The sequence below is a fragment of the Urtica dioica genome, chromosome 3 (genome assembly GCF_054948205.1).
Source record: "Urtica dioica subsp. dioica isolate 48M chromosome 3, U.dioica_male_clone48M_v1_H2, whole genome shotgun sequence".
Lineage (NCBI taxonomy): Eukaryota > Viridiplantae > Streptophyta > Magnoliopsida > Rosales > Urticaceae > Urtica > Urtica dioica.
In genome coordinates, this window is record NC_142758.1 from 46,691,683 (window position 1) to 46,710,649 (window position 18,967).

Consider the following 18,967-nt stretch of genomic DNA (forward strand, 5'->3'; position numbering starts at 1 on the left):
GACTAATTTTCTATACGAAAAAACATAAGAATGAGAAAAAAGAAAAAGAAAACGAAACAGTGTCTATATAATTCTATATATTTACCCAAGCTTGTTTGGGCCAAGAGGTAACACCACTCTCCTCCCAAGGGGAGGATGCGGGATCGAATTCCGGAGGGCGCAATGCCCACATTTAATTATTTCTGGGGTGTGTTTGTGTGGTTCTAGAAATGGATATTTATATGATATTATAAATTTATGTAGCAGCATTTTTGTCAAGTTCAATTATTCAATTATTAAGAAATATAGTGTGTAATTTGAGCTAAACTAATCATACACTCCCACGATTCCAATAGCCAAAGTATTGCTTTACGCATGGGCGAAAAGTATCATGAAATCCAAATAAGTTCACGTGGCGTGTAGTAAAAATAAATCTGATATTTATTTTCCCGGAACAAGATATTATACCCAAAAAATACATAGGGCCTAGGTTTAATCAGATGTATTTTGTTTGTTTAAAGAACACAAATTTATGACATTGTTTGGATTTATTTGACTAATTTTAATGTCACGGCCTCACGGGACCTTATTAGTCGTTGGAGACACGCTACGTAACACAAAAATAGTCTTACATGCATTGATCGAATCCCACTTTTTTCCTTTACGACAAAGATGTGTTGTGTTATAGGCTTGGATTTTTGGCGTCTTTGGCAAACTTGCAAGGCAGTTCAAATATTTATTGCTTTTTTAATAGTTCAAATATTTATTTAGTACAGAGACATTAAGCTGAAAAAAGATCTAAATATATGTGGGATACCATTAACTTTTTTTTTAGTAGATAATGTACTATTCACAATGGTATATAAAGCTAAATTTTAAATTTGTTTATACAAAAATGCGTACTAAAAGTAAAAAAAAAAAAAAAAAAAAAAAAAAAACTAAACTCCTAGCATTGAATTCACATGAAAAATTATGGCATTATTTGTTTTCTTATCTATAATATTTATCAAAAAAAAAAAAATCTATAATACTTTTACATCATAAATATGATAGATTTTTAAACAAATTTTTTTACTACTTATATTAGTTAGATTTGTCAAGTAATTTTAAATTTCGACAACTAATTTTTTATTTTTTGAAGGAACAACTAAATTATTAAAAGGGTAATTTAGCAAAATAGCCAATTTAAACGTTGAAAATTACTAAATAGCCAAGGTTTTGTAAATATTAGGTAAATAGCCAATTTTCTATATTTACAAACGTAAATATCAAGTAAATAACCACTGCCATATTAAGCCACGTCATCATTTATAGCTATTTACCTAATATTTACAAAACCTTGGCTATTTAGTAATTTTCAACGTTTAAGTTGGCTATTTTTCTAATTTTTTGTTATTAAAATGCTCAAATTGACAAAAATCATAAAACATCAATGATAATTTTGATTTTAATTCCAGAACAGTTTATTCCAATTTGATCAATTCGAGCATATTTTATCAGTAGTAGTTTTTTTTTTTTTTTTTTTTTTTGATAGATAACCGAGTTCTAACACCGAAGGTCAACAAATATTTGACGATCAAAAGACAAAATATTAACTTCTACTCGATCAAGTCATTTTAAACTTCGACAACTATTTTTTTTTTTTTTTAAGGAACAACTAAATTATTAAAATGCTCAAATTGACTAAAATCATAAAACATCAATGATAATTTTGATTTTAATTCCAAAATAGTTTATTCCAATTTGATCAACTCGAGCATATTTTATCAGTATATATACAAAAAAAAAAAATTGCACAAACAGAAATCGTAATGAAACGTCCCAAACACACCAGAAAGCCATTAGAGCAAAGAACTAACCTTACAAAACTCTTTCTACTGGTGTGTGTGTTTTTATTTTAGGCATATATTGCGATTCTATGCACGTGAAGTTACTGCTTAGCAATAAATTATATATATATATATAAACAATCTTAAAAGATTTGGGAACCACGGAGCCGGAATTCGGAATTTCCGTGTAAAAGAAAACTGTATTTATTGGTTTGAAATATTTAAATTTGAATTTTTTTTTAACTTAAGGGCCTTAAATGCAAAGTTTCTAAATTTCATAAAAACTAAATTGATCTAAATTTTACACTCCCTCGCAATTTTAAAAGAAAATTACAGTGTTACCATTATTGTACAAATAAAAAAAAAAGCAAAAAAAGCAAAACCAAATGTAGATAGTCGTTGTCAACCATTGCATTTAAGGGCCTTAAATGCAAAGTTTCTAAATTTCATAAAAATTAAACTGGTCTAAATTTTACTCTCCCTCGCAATTTTACAAGAAAATTACTATGTTACCATTACTGTACAAATAGATCGTCGTTGTCAACCATTGTACTGTTTTCATCTACTTCCATAAGAATAAAGTTTGACGTCGAAATGGCATTCATTATTCTAAACATTATATAAATTGCCTTATTTGACCTTTCTAACTTGTTCTTTTAGTTCTTTACAACCTAAATCTTAAAGTTCTAGATTCGAATCCACCAATATCTGATTGGCTTCGATATATTTCTAGCCCTACATTCGAAGTTACAGATTTGAATTTTACCTAAATCTCACTGGCTCAAGGGGTCTTCACCCAATCATTCATCCTTTCAAAAGCACCACGTTAAGTTTTCCTTTTGCTGTTGTATTTTGCTGATTTGCTTTTAATTATATTATTTTATCAAATAATCGCGTTATCAATCTGGTAGTTTCAATTGTAAAATAAAAAAATTGGCTGCTTAAGCCACGTAACGTGTAGGCAATTTAAAATTGGTCAACCTTTCGTTAATATGCTGTAAATAGCCTAGATGATTACGTGGCAGCTCATTTAAGAAGGATTTTTTTACTTATTTGCCCTTATTTGACCGATTTTGTTAATTCTTTTTTAGGCAATTCTTTTGTTTGAAATTTGAAAAAAATTTCGGCAAGTTTTAATTATTCAATATTCAAGTTGGCGAGATTGTAGAAAGTTTTGATTCAAAATTTTAAATTTGAATTCGTGCATGTAGTTATTTATGAACGCATATTTTTGGGAAATCAGTTTCTAATTTTGTTACAAAATATATTCTGAAAATCTGTTAATAATTAATAGCCAATTTATTGTTATGTTTTTGGAAGTTTTTAGCGTTGACTTTAGGTAATTAGTATCTATTTTCGTGGTTAAACTCTGTAAATATATTCTTCATTTATATTTATTATTTTGTCTTCCATATATTCATAATTTCCAGAATTTTCGTGCTCAAAATATTTCCAGAATTTTTTTTCAGTTCAAATATACTGTAAATATGCTTCTTATTTACAATGAATATACTCTAAATATGTTTTTGTATTTACAATGAATATACTGTAAATAAGCTTCTTATTTACACGAATATACTGTAAATATGTTTTCTATGAACACCAACCAAAAAAAAAAAACTGTTCTTCGCGGTGTCGCAGATCGGGACCTTGGACGCAGATCGCGGAGACGAGGACGAAGTGACGCTTTGACGGCGGTGGTGACGTGATGGTGGTCGTGATTATTAGTGGTGGTCGTGAAATCAACTCTCTGGTGCTCTCTGCGTCGTTTCCCGGTGTCTCCTCTCAGTCCGGCATCCTTGGCGGCTCGTGGCTGTCCTCGTTTTCTCGGCTGGAACATGCGCGGGTGGTGCTCGGTCTCGGCCATTGATGGCGCGCAAGGAATGAAAAAGAAGATAGGAGAAGGAGATGAAGGAGACGGTTTTTTAACCATGCAAAGAAAATTAAAAAAGAAGAACAATACGATTCTAGGTATTCGATTTATTTACTAACCTCGGTTCGTCCAATTTCTTCGTCGCTGTTTTTGATGTTTTCTTGTCTGGGTTTCGATTTTGTTTGTAAATAAAGGGGTTGGATTTTAATTTCGGTTCAAATTTGGGCAGCTGCGTTCTCGCGTTTTTTTTTTGGGTTCTTCTTCTTTTTTTTTTTTTATGGAAAGTATTAATGTGGGCGGTTTTAATTACTTCCTTAATTTTCGCGAGCATTAATAATGAAATATTTGAGCTGATTACGTTGACTAAGCTGATAGAAACTGGGCGGGAAAAAGAAAAGGGTAGTCTAGTCAAATTTTGGCTGTTAATAAATCATCCGGGCTATTTACCACTTATTTACAGAACGTTGGTAAAAATAAATTGGCTATTTTCAGGAGGCTATTTAGCTTAATTACCCTTGTAAAATTCCAATTGTAAATTGCGAGGGAGGGTATACAATTTTAGATTTTTTAAATGTTAAAGTTTAAGTTTGTACAGTTAAAAAATTAGACTATGAACTCGCAAAAACGTGAATTTTATTTTTATTTTGGTAGTTTACTCGGAAAAAAAAACTCTATTCTAATAAATTGAAACTAAGATTCATGGGTGTTTTAAATCTGTATTAATGTTGAAGTAATGAAAAAGGAGAGCTTCTGAAGCTCAAGCTTTGGACTAAGGTTTCATAATCACCCCAATCGAAACTAATTCCGAAACGTCGTCACGATGTATATATATATATATATATATATATATATATAGAAAAGATTATTTCTTAGATCATTTTTAATCTAAAACTCAAAAGTACAGTTTCACTTTAAAATGTTGTTTCTACCACATTAATTAAACAATGTTTTATCTCCAATTCAATACTATATTTTTAACCAAAAAAAAAAAAAAAACATATTCTTCATTTCTCTGTTAGTGCACATAGATTGATATTTTTTTTATCTCATATTGTTGGGGAGCTTTGAAATTGGAGCTTCGTTGTCCCATAAAAGTCGAACGAATCTCGGCTGATCCTGAACCGGATTGGAACTTCGACAATGTTTTGGAAGAGCTCAATTCCTTGGAACTCAAGCTCAGTTCTTCAAAACTACCATAGCCATTCGCCAAATCTCAATCTCGGTGAGTGAGTTTATTGGCTGTTCTTTTCTCATTCTCGTGCGGATATTTTAACTTTGGGACTTTTTTTTTTTGGTTTAGGATTGACGACCAGACCCTTCGTTATCAATCTCGTCGACAATTGACCATCGAGCTAAAAAAATTGAGCACCATCACCAAAGAAACAAGGGTACGATCACAAAATCATCATCACGCCTTGACCATCTAATCTAAAAGATTTGCCGAGGCTCGAATTCTTTGTTGATGTTCTAAGTGGATCCCTCCGACAATTGATCAACAGTTATTATCGATGATTTATACATAATCACTTGCCATAACTGCATTTTTATAAATGATTTTTTTTAGGGTAACAGGCCTCTTCAAGAACCGGCAGGGGAAGCCAGCCAAGAAGGAGGCCCAGGAAACGATTTCATTAAAACTCTTTCAAAAGGTTGTCCCGAACAAGGATCGGAACTTCATGAAACTTACAAAAACCAAAAGTGTCCTGGTTAATGGCCCATTTACACAGCCTATGGGCAGATTCATTAACCTCTCTAGGAACCCAAGAAAATGTAATACATTCAAAACAGCTCTCTAAACTTCTGACCTGTTCAAAGAGTGGGATAAGAGGCCAAACCGGAGAATCCTTGTTGCTCCTTAAATTCCCCAAGAGTACCTTATTATCCCCCTCAATAATGACTCGAGAGATGTTACGAAATTTTGCTAATTGCATAGCCAGCAGGTAGCCAACCATCTCCGCCTCTATTGCCGAGGACGCTGAGATCTTGCTCCTCCACATCCACCTGATTTTCCCCTGATCATTTCTGGCTACCATGCCCACTGCCGCTCTTCCATTAGAGAAAGTTGCATCTGAGTTTATCTTGATGATTCCCGAGCTTGGTCGGGCCCACTTCGCTTCCTTCGCCACTGTGTTCCTCCTGTCCTTTATACTAATGTCATGGGCGTTCTCACATAATTCGGAGATTCTGGCCTCTGTCCTTCGCATTAGCTCGTCATCAAGTCTAGACACTCCGTTGAAGACCTTGTCATTTCTCCACATCCAGATCGCCTCTAGGATCGTAGTATTTCTGATAATGTCTTCATTCAGTCTCCCACCTGACTTGTTCCAGTCGTTATTACTGACCAAGAGCTGTTGGAGAAGATCCTCACCGCTTGAGAACGTCGTATCCCATCTCCGTCCTTTCCCCACCGCCAGCCAGAAGCATCTGGCTATGTCACATTTCAAGAAAATGTGGTTGATCGTTTCCTCTGTTCTATGGCAAGCCCGGCACCAACTGTCATTGTTCGCAGAGATATTCGCAAGCTCAACTGCAGTGGGCACTCCCTCTACTCCCAGTCTCCACAAGAACATTTTGAGCCTCTCGTGGATCCGCAGTTTCCATAAGTCTCTCCACAGCTCTTTTTTGGGATTGAAGGAAGCTCGGCCGATCTGCAAGTAAGCCGATTTAGACGAAAACACCCCATTTTCTGAAGCCTCCCAAACCAGCTTATCTCGTGAGTTATAAGGGAGCTTCCGAGTATTTTCAATTAAACTGCACCAGCCCATACCGCACCACTCTCTGATTTTCGACCAATTCCAGCTGCCCGTTCTTTCTTCCAACAGCGCGCCAACCTTCGTCTCGTTGTCAATGCTCAGACCTTGGCTTCTCGGGATCACCTCGGTACCTATCCATTTATCCCTGAACAACAGAGTATCTTCTCCATTCCCAATCAAATATCTAGTGTTTTCTCTAATGAGCTCCTTTGTAGCCCAGACTTCTTTCCAGCCACTAGAATCTTTGTTCCTCTTTTCTGAGAACGTAAATTTGGTAGTAGCATAGTACCTGTTTTTAAACATTTGAACCCATAAAAGATCCTTCTCCGTCGCAAGATGCCATCCTAATTTCGCCATCAAGGAGCCATTAATATCTTCAAATTTTCTGATCCCCAAGCCTCCTATATCTCTCGGTTGGCATATGTTATCCCAGCTAGTCAGCGCCATGTATCTTTCATCGTTAACCTTCCCGGTCCAAAAGAATTTCCTAACCCCTTTATCGAGACCTCGGTTGAAGGTCTTTGGGAGTTGGAATGTAGACATCGCATAAGTCGGGATACCTTGAACCGCTGCTTTGATGAGAGTAGCTCTCCCGGCTCTAGATATGGTCTTAGCCATCCACCCCTCCTATGACTGCATTTTATAAAACCCGGTTAGGACATATGCGCTGATGCTTTCCTTTCTCATTCAAATGTGTTCTCAATACATAACCGTCTTCAATAAGTTTATTGTCTATATAAAAGACTGAAAATGTAATTTATCTCGAAGTTTACAACACGAGCATTTAATCATCTGAAAATTAGAAAAATAGTCAATTTAAACGTTTGATATTGTTAAATAATCAACGTTTGGTAAATCTCAAGTAAATAGCCGTAAATAATGACGCGGTCTAATATACGGAGGTGACTATTTATCTAAGATTTACGTATGTAAATACATGAAAATTGATATTTACCTAAGATTTACCAAACGTTGACTATTTAGCAATAACAAATGTTTAAAACGACTATTTTCATCCCCATTGTTTTTTTTTTTTTTGAACATTGGTAAACTCTTTGAGTGAAATTAGTGTTTTGGCGTCGACATATCACCTTAACTATCGTACGTTCTGAAAATACGTGTCAGACATAAATCATATATGAATTTTACATGCCAAAATCAAATATTCAATGATTATAACAAAATAATTACAGACATAGTGTTCTGACAATGCAACATTTACTAAGTTAACATAGGAAACCAAGAGAATTTTTCCAATTTCACTCGAACTGAATTTAGCTCGGCTGCCCTTCAACCAATGAGTACTCAAAAAAAAAAAAAAAAAAAAAAAAACCTTATAATTGTTTTTGTTGTGGTTAATAAATGGAAAGAATCTCTTATCCTGATTTCATTAAGTTGGCAAAACCGCCAATGAAGCTCCAATTTCGTCGCCTTAGATTGTGAGGAAATCTCTGTTTCTTTTTTCTATTTTGATGAAAAGATAAGGAAGTCCCAATAAATATTGGAATTGGCACATGAGCACAAACACGCATACAGAAGCCAAAAGAACGCTGGTTAGTCTGTACTCTGTAATTATTTTCACATATGCGAGAGTAAAACTAGGACTGCAAAATATTCCATAACCTAACTAGATGTGGAAGATCATAACTTGGCAAATTATTTAAATTTTCCTCCACATACGGAAAGAGAGTGGGCATCTTCACTGATCTTTATGTCCATCGTACTGCAAAATATCAACAGCCCATGTCAAATTTATATAATAAAAAAAGAAAATTTGGATAACAAGACAGTGCAGAAGCGGGATTAAAGAATTCTGGAAAAACTATACACAAAAATGAATGCAAGAGGAGAAAAGTCATACTCTAAATAAATATCGAGAATTTCACCGTTACCCGGCCCCACAATATCCTTGAGCGAGACGAAGCTTGGAGTAAAAGCAACAAGACGTAAAGGCTCGCCTCTTCCATCAAGCATTACATGCTTGAATCTTATGCCTCGACGTGGGTCGTAGTAAATCAATTCGTTGATTCTGAATGAATCGCTATTGTTGAGCATCAGTAAAGCTCCGTTATCAAAGCCGTGTACAAGTTGAATAGTTTTTAAGCGACGTGAAATCTTACGTGAAACAATTTTATACCACGAATCAGAGCCTCCGTAATCGTTCATCGCCCAAATATCAAGTTTTCCGCTGGGACGCCGAGGGTAGAGGCAGAGACGGGTTCCGAGAACCCCCAACTTTAATTTCGGGGGTCTTCCGCCGATGAGAGGAAATGATGGAAGAGAGTGAAAGGAGAGTTTCTCCGAGTCCACGTCAAAAGAAACCATACCACTCAAATCTTTGTAAACCCAATGAAAAGCTCCGTTGAGAAAAAGAGGGCCGTCTAGTTTTCCTAGCATAACTCCCGGGGTATCGAGTTTTCTCCACGAATCCGTCCCGAGCACGTGTATGAACACACTCATAGCCTCGTGAAATGTCACAATTACCTTATACTGACCTGTCTTTGGACCGAAACCCAACCGATATACGTGATGAAATATGCCCCAAGCCGGATAATCCGCAAAAACGCAACGTCCCGCGGGAAGATTTATAAACTCACAAGTGACGGGATTGCAGATTTTCATACCGAGGCTATTGTGTCCAGAATCCAAGCAAAGCAAGCCATTGCAAGAGTTCACTATGTCGAACCTCGTGCAGAATCGGAGAAGATTGATCGGGATCTTCAGTTTGGTTTCCACTGTCGCGTCGGAGCGGCAAATCTCACAGTCCTTTGTACCGGATTTGCACCGGCAGCGCCCCGAATAGAAGCCGCGTCTGTCTTCGTTTTCAAGCAACCATACACTGCTTCTAATCTTCATAAACCCTCTGTATTGGACCAAAGAGCAAGTCTTTGCTCGTGACAAATGAAGCTTCACGAATTCGGGATCCGAAATCAGACCGTACAAGGCCTTGCACACGCTTTTGCACAACACTATGGTTTTTACAGACGTTCTCAGCACAATTTCAACAATGATATCCATCGGAAGATGGGATATGGAGGAGCGACGATGGATTTGAATCTCTTTCCCGTCGTTGTTCATTTGCAGGGTACATGAAGATACAATCTTTCCTCTTTTTCTTGTGGCCATTTAAAATATCTAAATATATTCCTTCAAACACACAGAAGTCAAAGTTAAAAGACACATACACGGAGATTAAATTGGGCATATGAATTTAGAAACAAGTAAAAATATTGCAAGAGAAACAAAAATACAATATTCGGTACGAATTTAATCTGAAATCTAAGCCTACACATAATTGGGCCAATGATATATAATACATGGCAAATTTATGACTAAATTGATGAACAGAAACCCATCAAAGTAGAGATGGAAATACCAAAAACATTCGCTGAATTCCAGAAAACCTAATCGGGTTAGAGCTGCAATGTTCTGAGGGAATTTAAATTGAAAACTAAACGTACATATAAACATCAAAGGAATCGAACAAACCGTTTATACTGAATTGTGTAATTGTGATTGCGTGGATATAATATATGAACTCAACCACATCATTGCAATGGAAGAGCTAGAAGACAAATAGTCCTTCAGGTTTGAGCAAACCGGGTATGTATGAAAAATTAACCAGCAACTTCTATATAAGGCGAATGTAATAGTTAGACATGTTTACATTCATTATGAACTAACGATCAAAACAATTACACAATAGATATACAACAAAAGGTTTATACTGCCTAATGTTATAGAAACTGCCTAATTCAGCTATACTGATTCGGAAATTCAAAGAGATTTTCAGTTTTTAGAGCAATCGATACACGAATACGAAATCTACGAAGGATTATACTCTTCGACACTGAAGACAAGTACGATTACGGTGTTAGGATGTAAAAAACTTTTTAACGATCACAGGCTATCTATCAAAGTGATTACACCGTATATATACAGCGAAATTCGCGCAAACAAAAGTCGTAATGGAACGTCCCAAACACAGCAGATAGCCATTAAAGCAAAGAACTAACCTCACAAAGCTCTTTCCTCAAGTTGGCTTCGTTCAATCCGCCGAGAAAGAAAAAACAAATCGGGGCTCTCTGCGTCGGGGCGAATGAACAGACTCTTTGTGGATGTGTTCTAACTTTTAAGTCGGATTATGTGTACGTGAAAACTATGGCTTTATATAAAACAGTCTCACAAGTTTTGGGAAAGACAGAGCCGGAATTCGGGATTTCCGTGTTTTTTTTTTTGAAATATTTAAATTTGAAGGTTTTTTTGTTTTTAACTAAAGGGCCTTAAGTGCAAAGTTTATAAATTTTATTAAAACAAAATCGATATTTAAAAAAAAAAAAGCAAAATCAAATTTATATTGTGTTCATACATGACCAATTTTACAATTTTCATATATTTCTTCGAAAGTAAAGTTTGACGGGCGAAATATATTAAAATTGCCTTCCAACCTTTCGAATTTATCTTTTGAGTGTTTTACAACTCAATTCTTGAAGGTTTATTCAAGTAATATTTCATTGACTTCGATATTTTTTAATCAAACATTTGAGACTAGATATTTGAATTTATAAAGCACCATCTAATCACTGGTCGTTCAAAAGCACGTCACTAAGTTAAGTTTTTTTTGTGTGCATTTTGAATTTCGGTGAACTTTCTTTTAATTTTACTACTTAATCAAATAATGCAATAATAGTAGTTTCAATTGTAAATGGCAAGATAGAGCATACATTTGTAGAATATAATTTTTTTTTTTTTTTTTTTTTTTAATTTTGTTGGAAGAATATAACATGTTAAGGTATAAGTTTGTTCAAATAAAATGTGAAGAGTATGAATTTGCAAAAAAAATGAAAGTAAGGGTATTTTAGTTATTATTGAAAATTAAAAACTCCCTCGCACAAAATTGAAAATTAGGTTTATGGGGGGTTTTGAAGCTGAAACCGAATTGCAAATGTTGATTGACATTGATCCGAAAAAAAAAAAAAAAAAACCATTGTTGCAATGAAGTAGGAGAGCTTCTGAAGCTCAAAGCTTTGGACCCAGGTTTCATAATCGCCCCCGATTGAAACCCATTCCGAAACCCCGTCACGATGTAAGTTTTTTTTTTTTTTTTTTTTATTATATTTGTTTTTTAAATTTTTGTGAGCGTTCCAGAAAATATACTTTCTTAGTATCTATTGATATCGCAGGGTTCTGAAATTGGAGCTTCGTTGTCCCAGAAATGTCGAAGGAATTTTGGCTGATCCCGAGCCGGATTGGAACTTCGATGATGTTTTGGAAGAGCTCAATTGTTTGGAGCTCAAGCTCTGCACTTCTTCTTCGAAACTCCCATTGCCATTCGCCAAATCTCAATCTCGGTGAGTATAGTTTATTTGTTGCTTTATTTTCTCATTCTCGTTCTGATAATTTCACTTTCGGGATTCCTTTTTATCTGTTTAGGGATTTGCCTAGTGGAAATAGCTTGGCTAGAAGTTCTAGACCTTTTGTGATGCGCGTTTCGGCGAATGATTTCGACAGCGATGACGATGATGAAGAAGACGATGATGTTCTTGATCGAAACGCTGTTGTGGTTACGCGCTTTGATTGTCAAGAGCTTTACCTAAGGTTCGATTGAATTAGTAAAATTTCTTGTTGGTTTCGAATGGCTCAAGGTTTTTATGTGATGATTTCTTTGCTTTATCATTCAGTGACGAGGACGAGTCTGAAAATGGATTGGGATCTGAGGTCCAACCGATCTTAATGGATGAAGTGGGATTGGTGGAAGGAGCTTTGTTTGAGAAAACTTTTGAACATCGGCTTAGTGTCAAGGTAAAACTCGGTCATAGAAAAGTAGGGAAAAATCGATTAGGATATCGGTATATGAACTTTCAATACGAGATTTGGGCGTATTTATATGATATTTTTGTCTTCTTTACAGGGCGAAATCAGGAACAAAATTTCCGCGATTGAATCGTGTCTGACCGATGAAAATGAGAAATCGAATTCTGCGCTTCTTCGTGTCGAGAAGTATCGAGAGGCAAGGCGGGATAGTGAGAAAAAACTCGATACTCAGTATCAGCGGAAAATGTAAGACCATGTTTTTTTTTAGGGATAGGTTAGAAAACATTTAAATTATTATAATGATTTATTTATTTTGTGCAATTGTTGTGTAGAGCAGAAGCACTTGATAGTCACTTGACTGTTATCCAACGGGACCACGAGCTTAAATCCCAAATAGAAGAACGGAAAATAAGTGCAGCTATTGAAGGGGTGAAAAGAAAAGAAAAAGCTCTTTTAGAGGAGAAACTTCGCCAAGAAAAAGCAAGAGCCGAAGCTGAGGTCTGTTGACTTGCACTTGTTACTTCAAACAGTCGGGACTACAAATTGAAGGAAAATTAAATAGTTTGAAATATCCTCGTGAATTCATATAATACTCGACACGTTTTTATCTTCCCCTTTAATTGTATAGTTCACTTCATATTACATTATTACTACTATTAGCAGTTAGTTTTTATGTATTCCAAAACCATCTTGTGTACTTAGTTCTATTTTTTTTCATTTTTTTTTACTTAAAAAAAATCGTACACTTAGCTGAGCATCCTGATAATTTCTGTATGCTTTTTGGGCAGTTCACAATCATGTGATACTTAATGTCTCAGCTAGGTTAAGATCATAGAGTTCGGGGTTGGTCAGTTATATCTTGGGGCCATGGAAAATTATTATTAGTGCTTGGGTTGGGCATGAAATCTTGAAGCTACTTTGCTTGGTATTTCTTAACTCCAAGCTAATTTTATAAAGCAGGCAAAACTCAGAGCTGAAGAAGCAAGAAAAGCTGCTTTGGAGGCTCAAATTAGAACAGAAAAAGAAGCTGCTGAAAGGGAAGCCGCCGAAGCTGCAAAAAAGGCTGCAGATAAAGCATCTCTGGACGAAGCTTCAAGAAAACAAGCAAATGCCAGTCTTGACAAAAAGAGCTCGCTATTATCAGGTACTATTCTGGGGAAAATCAAGTTCTTGCTCTAGATATAAAGAAGGTTTAGTTTTTTTTTTTTTTAATTTTTTTTATAAAGGACTCGCTAGACTAGTGCAAATGACAAATCATTCTGTTCAATCATCGCTGCCACATCATGACGCTTGAAAATGAACGATTATGGCAGGTGAAATAATTAGAGCCGCGGAAAATGCTCTGAAGTTGGAGCACGCTAGAATGAAAAGACTAGAAGAAATAGATGGGGAAAGCAAGAGATTGGGAATTGACTCGATGAAGGTTGGATGACTAATGACTTTATTTTTTATTCAGTAAAAATTTCTAAAATATTAAATTTTTTTTTTCAATGTGGTCGTTGTTGTTTTTGTCACTCTTTGTTATTTTTAATGTGTTTTCTATATATAGTTTTTGCGTTAATTCAACAATTTCTTTACGTTATTTGATACGATGAAGACCTTGGTTATGAGTTTCTAACACATTTTGTTCCTTCCTAGGAATACATTCGCTATGAAAAACAAATTTCCAAGGTAGTAAGACAGATTTCGGCAACTGCGGATATTATCAGGTAACATTGGATCTCGCAATAACTTGATGTCTTGATCAACATTCTCTTACATATTTTGTCAAAGAAAAAAATGTTTATAACATTATGCCCTGCATTTACATGTGCAGGAAAAAAGCAGCCGAGCTTGTAAATATTCTTAAAACTTCCCCATTCCCTCAATCTATCAGCAGTAGAGCATTTGCTAGAAAGGTGCTCGTGTTTTTTTTTTTTTTTTTTTTTTTTTTTTATTTGTTTAATTTTAAATTTATTATTTTTATTTACTTCTCTTGGATTTATGTTTTCTGTCCGGTATTTCGTTAGGTCATCCTTAAATGTCAATTTTCTGGCACTGCTTTTGCACGCGCTTATGTCATTGTTCTCGTCTCGTCCGAGGTACGTAATATTATGCCAATGTGTGAAATATGAGCTGATAAATTATTTATTTGTTTTCTCTTTTGCTTATGTGATCTGTTAACCCTGTGTATATTAGGTTCCACATCTGATGGATGTTATTCTTGCCGAGTTACATAAAGCTTGCATTTATACAGTTCCGAAGCACATAATGTACTCAAAGGTGATTGTCTTCTAGAGATTAATTATTTTGTTTTTGTTTTTCACTGCTTGTGATGCATCTAAAAGTGTTTTTTTTTTTTTTTCTCAATAATTGCAGTCGGCATTTGAATCAAGAGAGGCATATTACAGGACCATCGGATTCAAAGAAGAAGAGGGAAAGATTGAGGATGTGGATAGCTATCTCAAAGAGCTCGAAGGTTATGTCAAACTATATGGGGCTCTAGTTCAGGTTTGTATCTGTTATTTGTGGCTCGAGTTTAATTTGGGTTTCCAGTTGTAACCACGTGTCATCTCTTCACTTTAATTTTATAATTAAACAAGCAGTATGCCCCGCGCGTTGCAGCGAAATAATTAATATATTTTAGTCCAGAGGAAGAAATATATGGAGACATGTCCAGAAATATCTAGGTTTGAAAAAAATGAATTTAAAGTTTTTTGGAGATATTTTTATCTTTTTTATTAGAAAAATAGGTACGAATGTGTAGTACTCGTGTCTAGGGTTCAATCTCTTCTTTGAAATCATTTGAGTGTAGGGAAGTGCCCTTTGCTTTATATATATATATAGATATATATAATAATTTTATAATTTTTTTTTATGTCTTAACTAATTACTAACCTGAATTGTTGCTTGCTTTTTGGTAGACTGAAATTCCGAGGATACAGAATCCGCATGGCTTGAAAGAAGGTTGGGCTTGGATGGCAAGATTCGTAAATACGCTCCCAGCTAATAGATTTACGGCGGTTGCTTTAAACTCGTTCCTGAACGTAAGTCGTAAAAAAGTCGTTTGCTCAAAGATTGCAATACCTTTCCCATATTTACAATTTTTATTTTTATTTTTTTTGGATATATAGATGGCTGGATATGCTCTGTTCCAAAAGTACAAATCTCAATTCGGGAAGATTCTGATCATCGTGTCGGACAACTTTTTGAATGCTCTTAAAGATCGAAAAGACGTGACGCTGAACGAGATTATGGCAAACATTCGTACGTACGTTGAAGACAATAAGTTCCGTACAGAACCAGAAGGAAGAAGCCTCGAGGCCACCTCGTTATTGTCGGAAGATGTTATGTCGGCATCGAATTCACATCACAACAACCATGGATATAATAATAATTATAGGTATTGATTTTTTGTATTCTTATGTCGCGGCTGAAAGTTTTTCGGTGGGAAATTAGCCCTCTTAATTTTATAAAGGATTTGTTTCGTGATTACATTTTGGTCCGAAGATTTTCACTTAGCGTAGCCAAATGAGCTTTCTTGTTGTTGTAGTTGTCTTCTCTGCTGTATTGGTTTCAATTTAGAATTCTCATATTTAATTTAATTAATTGAAGTATGAGAAACAGTATTGTATTGCGGCCGAATAAAATATATGCCGTATTTCATCATTATTCATAAAATTATTCTGTATTAACAATGTCGAAATCCGTTCACGCCACAACCAAGAAGAAACAAATCGACGGATTTGGAAACGAAAAACAAAAAACAAAAACAGAAACAAAAGATCACAAAGAAGCCAAAACCTCCTCTGAATGGATTGTTTTGAGCAATGCCAACTTGTTAGATGATCTTCAAACCGTCTGTTCTGTTTTAGCCAACATTCTCGGTTAAAAAACAAAGAAACGGAATTCGGTCACGAATTACAAGTTCCTGTAGAGTGAGGCCTTATAATTTTCAGTGCTCAAACCGATGAGACGAGCAAATAAATGCCAATGAGTTATTCAGATCAGAAAGTAAATTTTGGAGATGCGCGGTTAAAGCCATAGCTAGTAGAGCCTTATCCGAGTCTCGATCAATCTCCGACAAATGGGACACTGATGGAGACTATCACCACAGTCAAAACAAGTCTGCCAAACAAACACAAAACAAAACAAAGATCAGCATATTATCTCATACACAGCTTCAAGAAGATGGACTGGTTTTTACCTGATGCCCACAGCCAAATGCCAAGTCTTTCGGATTATTCAGACAAATCGGACAAACCTAAATAGAAGAGTGTTAGTTCTTGTTAGTTTCTCATTGACATTTAAAGTGGGATTCCCAACATCATAAAACTGAGTGAGCATAGGCGGGTTTTTTTTTTTTAATTAAATTATTTGGTTTGTTACCCGATTATCATAAGAAGAGCTTGGATGCATAGGTGAACTCGATTCTGTTTGGTAAGAAGAAGAATAGCTCGGACTTTGCTGAAAGCTGTTTGACCGGCTTGTGTGTGCGCTGCCACGAGAAGGAACTGCCTCGATCGGTGGTGGCAAAGGAATTCTGTTCGGGGAAGCTCCGCATTGCCTACTGCAAAAAAAAAAAAAAAAAAAAAAAACCGGGAGTGAGTTTTCGCTGCAAGGAATCAAAAGGCTTGAATTTTGTTGATTTTGTAGTGGTTACCCCAATAGACCAAGCTCTAGAGTTGCTTTGTATTGAGAAGGGATTTCCATCAAAGCGCCGAGAGCAAATTCAGCCTCCTTTCTCGACGGATCGAGGTTCGTTGACATGATCTCCGTGAAGTTAACGAACTATATATGAATAAAAAGATCGGAACTCCGATTAGGAAAAATGCTTTTCATGCTCGACTTTTTTTTATGGACGAACGGAATTTTCCTTACTTGAAAATTATCGAACATCCGATGAGGTATATTGTCATCGAATTCCCTCATCATGTCCCAAGGCCCGTCTCCAACCCCGACCAAGATTATCGACAAAGGGTAGTTACTGCAAATAAAGAAAGGAAAGAAAAAAAAAAGACGAGCACATTGAGAATGTAGGTTCAGTTAAATTAGAGAGGGACTAATGAATGGCATTTGATTACCTAGCTTGGACAATCGCATCAATCGTCTTTTGCTCTTGCATGCTAAGATAGCCGTTCCTCGTGTCCACGCTTCTCGTGACCTAAGCCCGGAAAAAGTTAGCCGTAACAAAATATTTCGCCGGTAAAAAAAAATTGTGAAAAAAATGTGTCACCTGTCCATCGGCAATGATCAAAAGGACATGGTATTGGCCGCCACTTTGCTCGACTATAGTTGTGGCCATCTCGATCACAGGCGCAAAAGACGTAGGTCCTATTTACAATAAAAAAAAAATAGCGAAGATTAGATTGCTAATTATAATCATTTGTAGAGAATCCAAGCTTACCCGCGAGTCGAAGATGAGGGACCATATTTCTGTAACGCGAAAGTACTTCCTCGAACCCGTTGCAGTACTCATTGTCCGGGTAGAAACCAAAGACGTCCCTATCGTGCGTCGATGCTACAAAATACATACACAAGAAATTTCAAGAGGTTTGTATACAAAATAAAAAATATGCTTTTATTTACAATGTGATCTTCTTCTCAAATTACCGTCTCCGAAACCAAAACAAGGAATCAAGTTGTCCTCGTCGAAAGAAGATAAGGTCTTTCCGATGATCGATATCGCTTGCTCGTAAGGGTTCCGTTCGTTTCCTATGTGGTGTAGGCTTCGCCGATGGAACGACCTTGAACCTGAATTTTTCAAAAGAAAAAAAAAACAATTATATTGTTACCAAAAAATATATATATATATATATATATATAAAAAGGGGATATGATCAAACCTGTCCACTCATTGCTCTTTGTGAAATCAATGCCAACAATTAAGTTTGAGGATTCAAGACCAGCCTGTGCTAGAGCATGAGTGACCTGTTAACAAAAAAAAAAAGAAAAAAAAAATTAACATTTTAATTGATTGTATCACAAGTTTCATGAGTTGACTTTTTTTTTTTGTAGTAGCAATGTCAAAGTCAAACTTCCGAGACCTCTTCTAGGGACCGGTAATCATCGGATATTTTCGAGAACTTCCTGGTCAATGTCCTATGATTAGGCCGGGCCGGGGTTTGTGAACCGTTGTCAAATGACCTCGAGGGCGTATATCGATGCTGAGGCGTGTTGTACGGACTTTGGTGGACTCGGGGCGATTCGGGGTAGGATTGGTAATTTTGTTCCCAAGCCTGAGTCTGAGAATATCGTCTAGGCGTATTCGAAGCAGAAGAAGAACCACTTCCCATGATATCACACACGCACACACAAAATACAATACAAAAAAATATATATATAGTTCTTCTTTTCTCTCTTTTGGAATATAAATGTTTGTGCGTGTGTTTATATATAGGAAGTGAAAGGATTGAAATGTATTGATCAAATGATGAAACAGAAACGAAAAACCCAAAAAACAAAAAAAAACAAAATACGAAGACCAAGACGAAATATTGGGCGGCCGAGAGGCAGACCGGTTCAAATTTTTATAACAAGCAAAGTAAGCGCTTACTTTCTGAATTTCAAGGGTAATTTAAATCATTTCTCAGTATGATCGGAATAAATACTGAAGCGATGTGAGAGAGATTTAAGTCTGACATAGTCGGAGAAAAATCAATGTAGTTTGGTTTTTTTCTAGAGGGAAAATTTAATTTAACGTTTTAATGAGGCAAGTAATCCTGTACTGCAAGGAAACT

At 35.7% G+C, this 18,967-nt stretch overlaps 3 protein-coding genes across 6 annotated transcripts; 1 reads left to right on the forward strand and 2 right to left on the reverse strand.

The window, feature by feature from the left end:
* Window positions 1-7,630: 7,630 nt before the first annotated feature.
* Window positions 7,631-10,614, reverse strand: LOC149403196 (F-box/kelch-repeat protein At3g06240-like). 3 transcript variants are annotated; one of them, XM_089610211.1, is made up of 3 exons: window positions 10,451-10,614; window positions 8,296-9,581; window positions 7,631-8,157 (listed from the first exon to the last, which is right to left on the reverse strand). In XM_089610211.1, the coding sequence occupies exons 2-3, from the start codon at window positions 9,558-9,560 to the stop codon at window positions 8,091-8,093; spliced, it is 1,332 nt and encodes a 443-aa protein (XP_089466337.1). In that variant the 5' UTR covers window positions 9,561-9,581; window positions 10,451-10,614; the 3' UTR covers window positions 7,631-8,090. The 3 variants fall into 3 exon arrangements, with proteins under 3 accessions (XP_089466337.1, XP_089466338.1, XP_089466339.1); XM_089610212.1 differs by lacking the exon at window positions 7,631-8,157 and having other exon boundaries at window positions 8,302-8,475; window positions 8,555-9,581; XM_089610213.1 differs by lacking the exon at window positions 7,631-8,157 and having other exon boundaries at window positions 8,323-8,463; window positions 8,555-9,581.
* Window positions 10,615-11,365: 751 nt separating this feature from the next.
* GLE1 (nucleoporin GLE1-like protein) lies at window positions 11,366-15,925 on the forward strand. Its single transcript, XM_089610210.1, has 15 exons — window positions 11,366-11,520; window positions 11,618-11,785; window positions 11,868-12,032; window positions 12,116-12,236; window positions 12,346-12,494; window positions 12,581-12,746; window positions 13,209-13,392; window positions 13,562-13,671; window positions 13,887-13,957; window positions 14,065-14,146; window positions 14,258-14,329; window positions 14,427-14,510; window positions 14,607-14,738; window positions 15,152-15,274; window positions 15,362-15,925. Coding segments are annotated over exons 1-15 (1,905 nt in total). The 5' UTR covers window positions 11,366-11,518; the 3' UTR covers window positions 15,638-15,925.
* A 26-nt stretch (window positions 15,926-15,951) lies between these two features.
* On the reverse strand, window positions 15,952-18,713 carry LOC149403198 (Copine (Calcium-dependent phospholipid-binding protein) family). Of its 2 annotated transcripts, none has more exons than XM_089610216.1 (11): window positions 18,275-18,713; window positions 18,074-18,158; window positions 17,841-17,981; window positions 17,635-17,748; window positions 17,464-17,561; window positions 17,312-17,391; window positions 17,109-17,214; window positions 16,891-17,018; window positions 16,617-16,794; window positions 16,435-16,491; window positions 15,952-16,355 (listed from the first exon to the last, which is right to left on the reverse strand). In XM_089610216.1, exons 1-11 carry the CDS (start codon window positions 18,521-18,523, stop codon window positions 16,275-16,277), a joined length of 1,317 nt encoding a protein of 438 aa, XP_089466342.1. In that variant the 5' UTR covers window positions 18,524-18,713; the 3' UTR covers window positions 15,952-16,274. The 2 variants fall into 2 exon arrangements, with proteins under 2 accessions (XP_089466342.1, XP_089466340.1); XM_089610214.1 differs by having other exon boundaries at window positions 16,617-16,797.
* Between the last annotated feature and the right edge of the window lie 254 nt (window positions 18,714-18,967).

What these genes read in the sequence shown, in the direction of transcription:
- GLE1 (XM_089610210.1), top strand. An exon ending in TTCGCCAAATCTCAATCTCG is followed by an intron (nt 11,786 to 11,867) that starts GTGAGTATAGTT and finishes TTATCTGTTTAG; the next exon opens with GGATTTGCCTAGTGGAAATA. An exon ending in ACTCAGTATCAGCGGAAAAT is followed by an intron (nt 12,495 to 12,580) that starts GTAAGACCATGT and finishes ATTGTTGTGTAG; the next exon opens with AGCAGAAGCACTTGATAGTC.
- LOC149403196 (XM_089610211.1), bottom strand. Translation starts at nt 9,560, where the DNA reads ATGGCCACAAGAAAAAGAGGAAAGATTGTATCTTCATGTACCCTGCAA. An exon ending in ATTCTCGATATTTATTTAGA is followed by an intron (nt 8,158 to 8,295) that starts GTATGACTTTTC and finishes GATATTTTGCAG; the next exon opens with TACGATGGACATAAAGATCA.
- LOC149403198 (XM_089610214.1), bottom strand. Translation starts at nt 18,523, where the DNA reads ATGGGAAGTGGTTCTTCTTCTGCTTCGAATACGCCTAGACGATATTCT. An exon ending in TTGTTTTGGTTTCGGAGACG is followed by an intron (nt 17,749 to 17,840) that starts GTAATTTGAGAA and finishes TGTATTTTGTAG; the next exon opens with CATCGACGCACGATAGGGAC. An exon ending in GGATGTTCGATAATTTTCAA is followed by an intron (nt 17,019 to 17,108) that starts GTAAGGAAAATT and finishes ATTCATATATAG; the next exon opens with TTCGTTAACTTCACGGAGAT.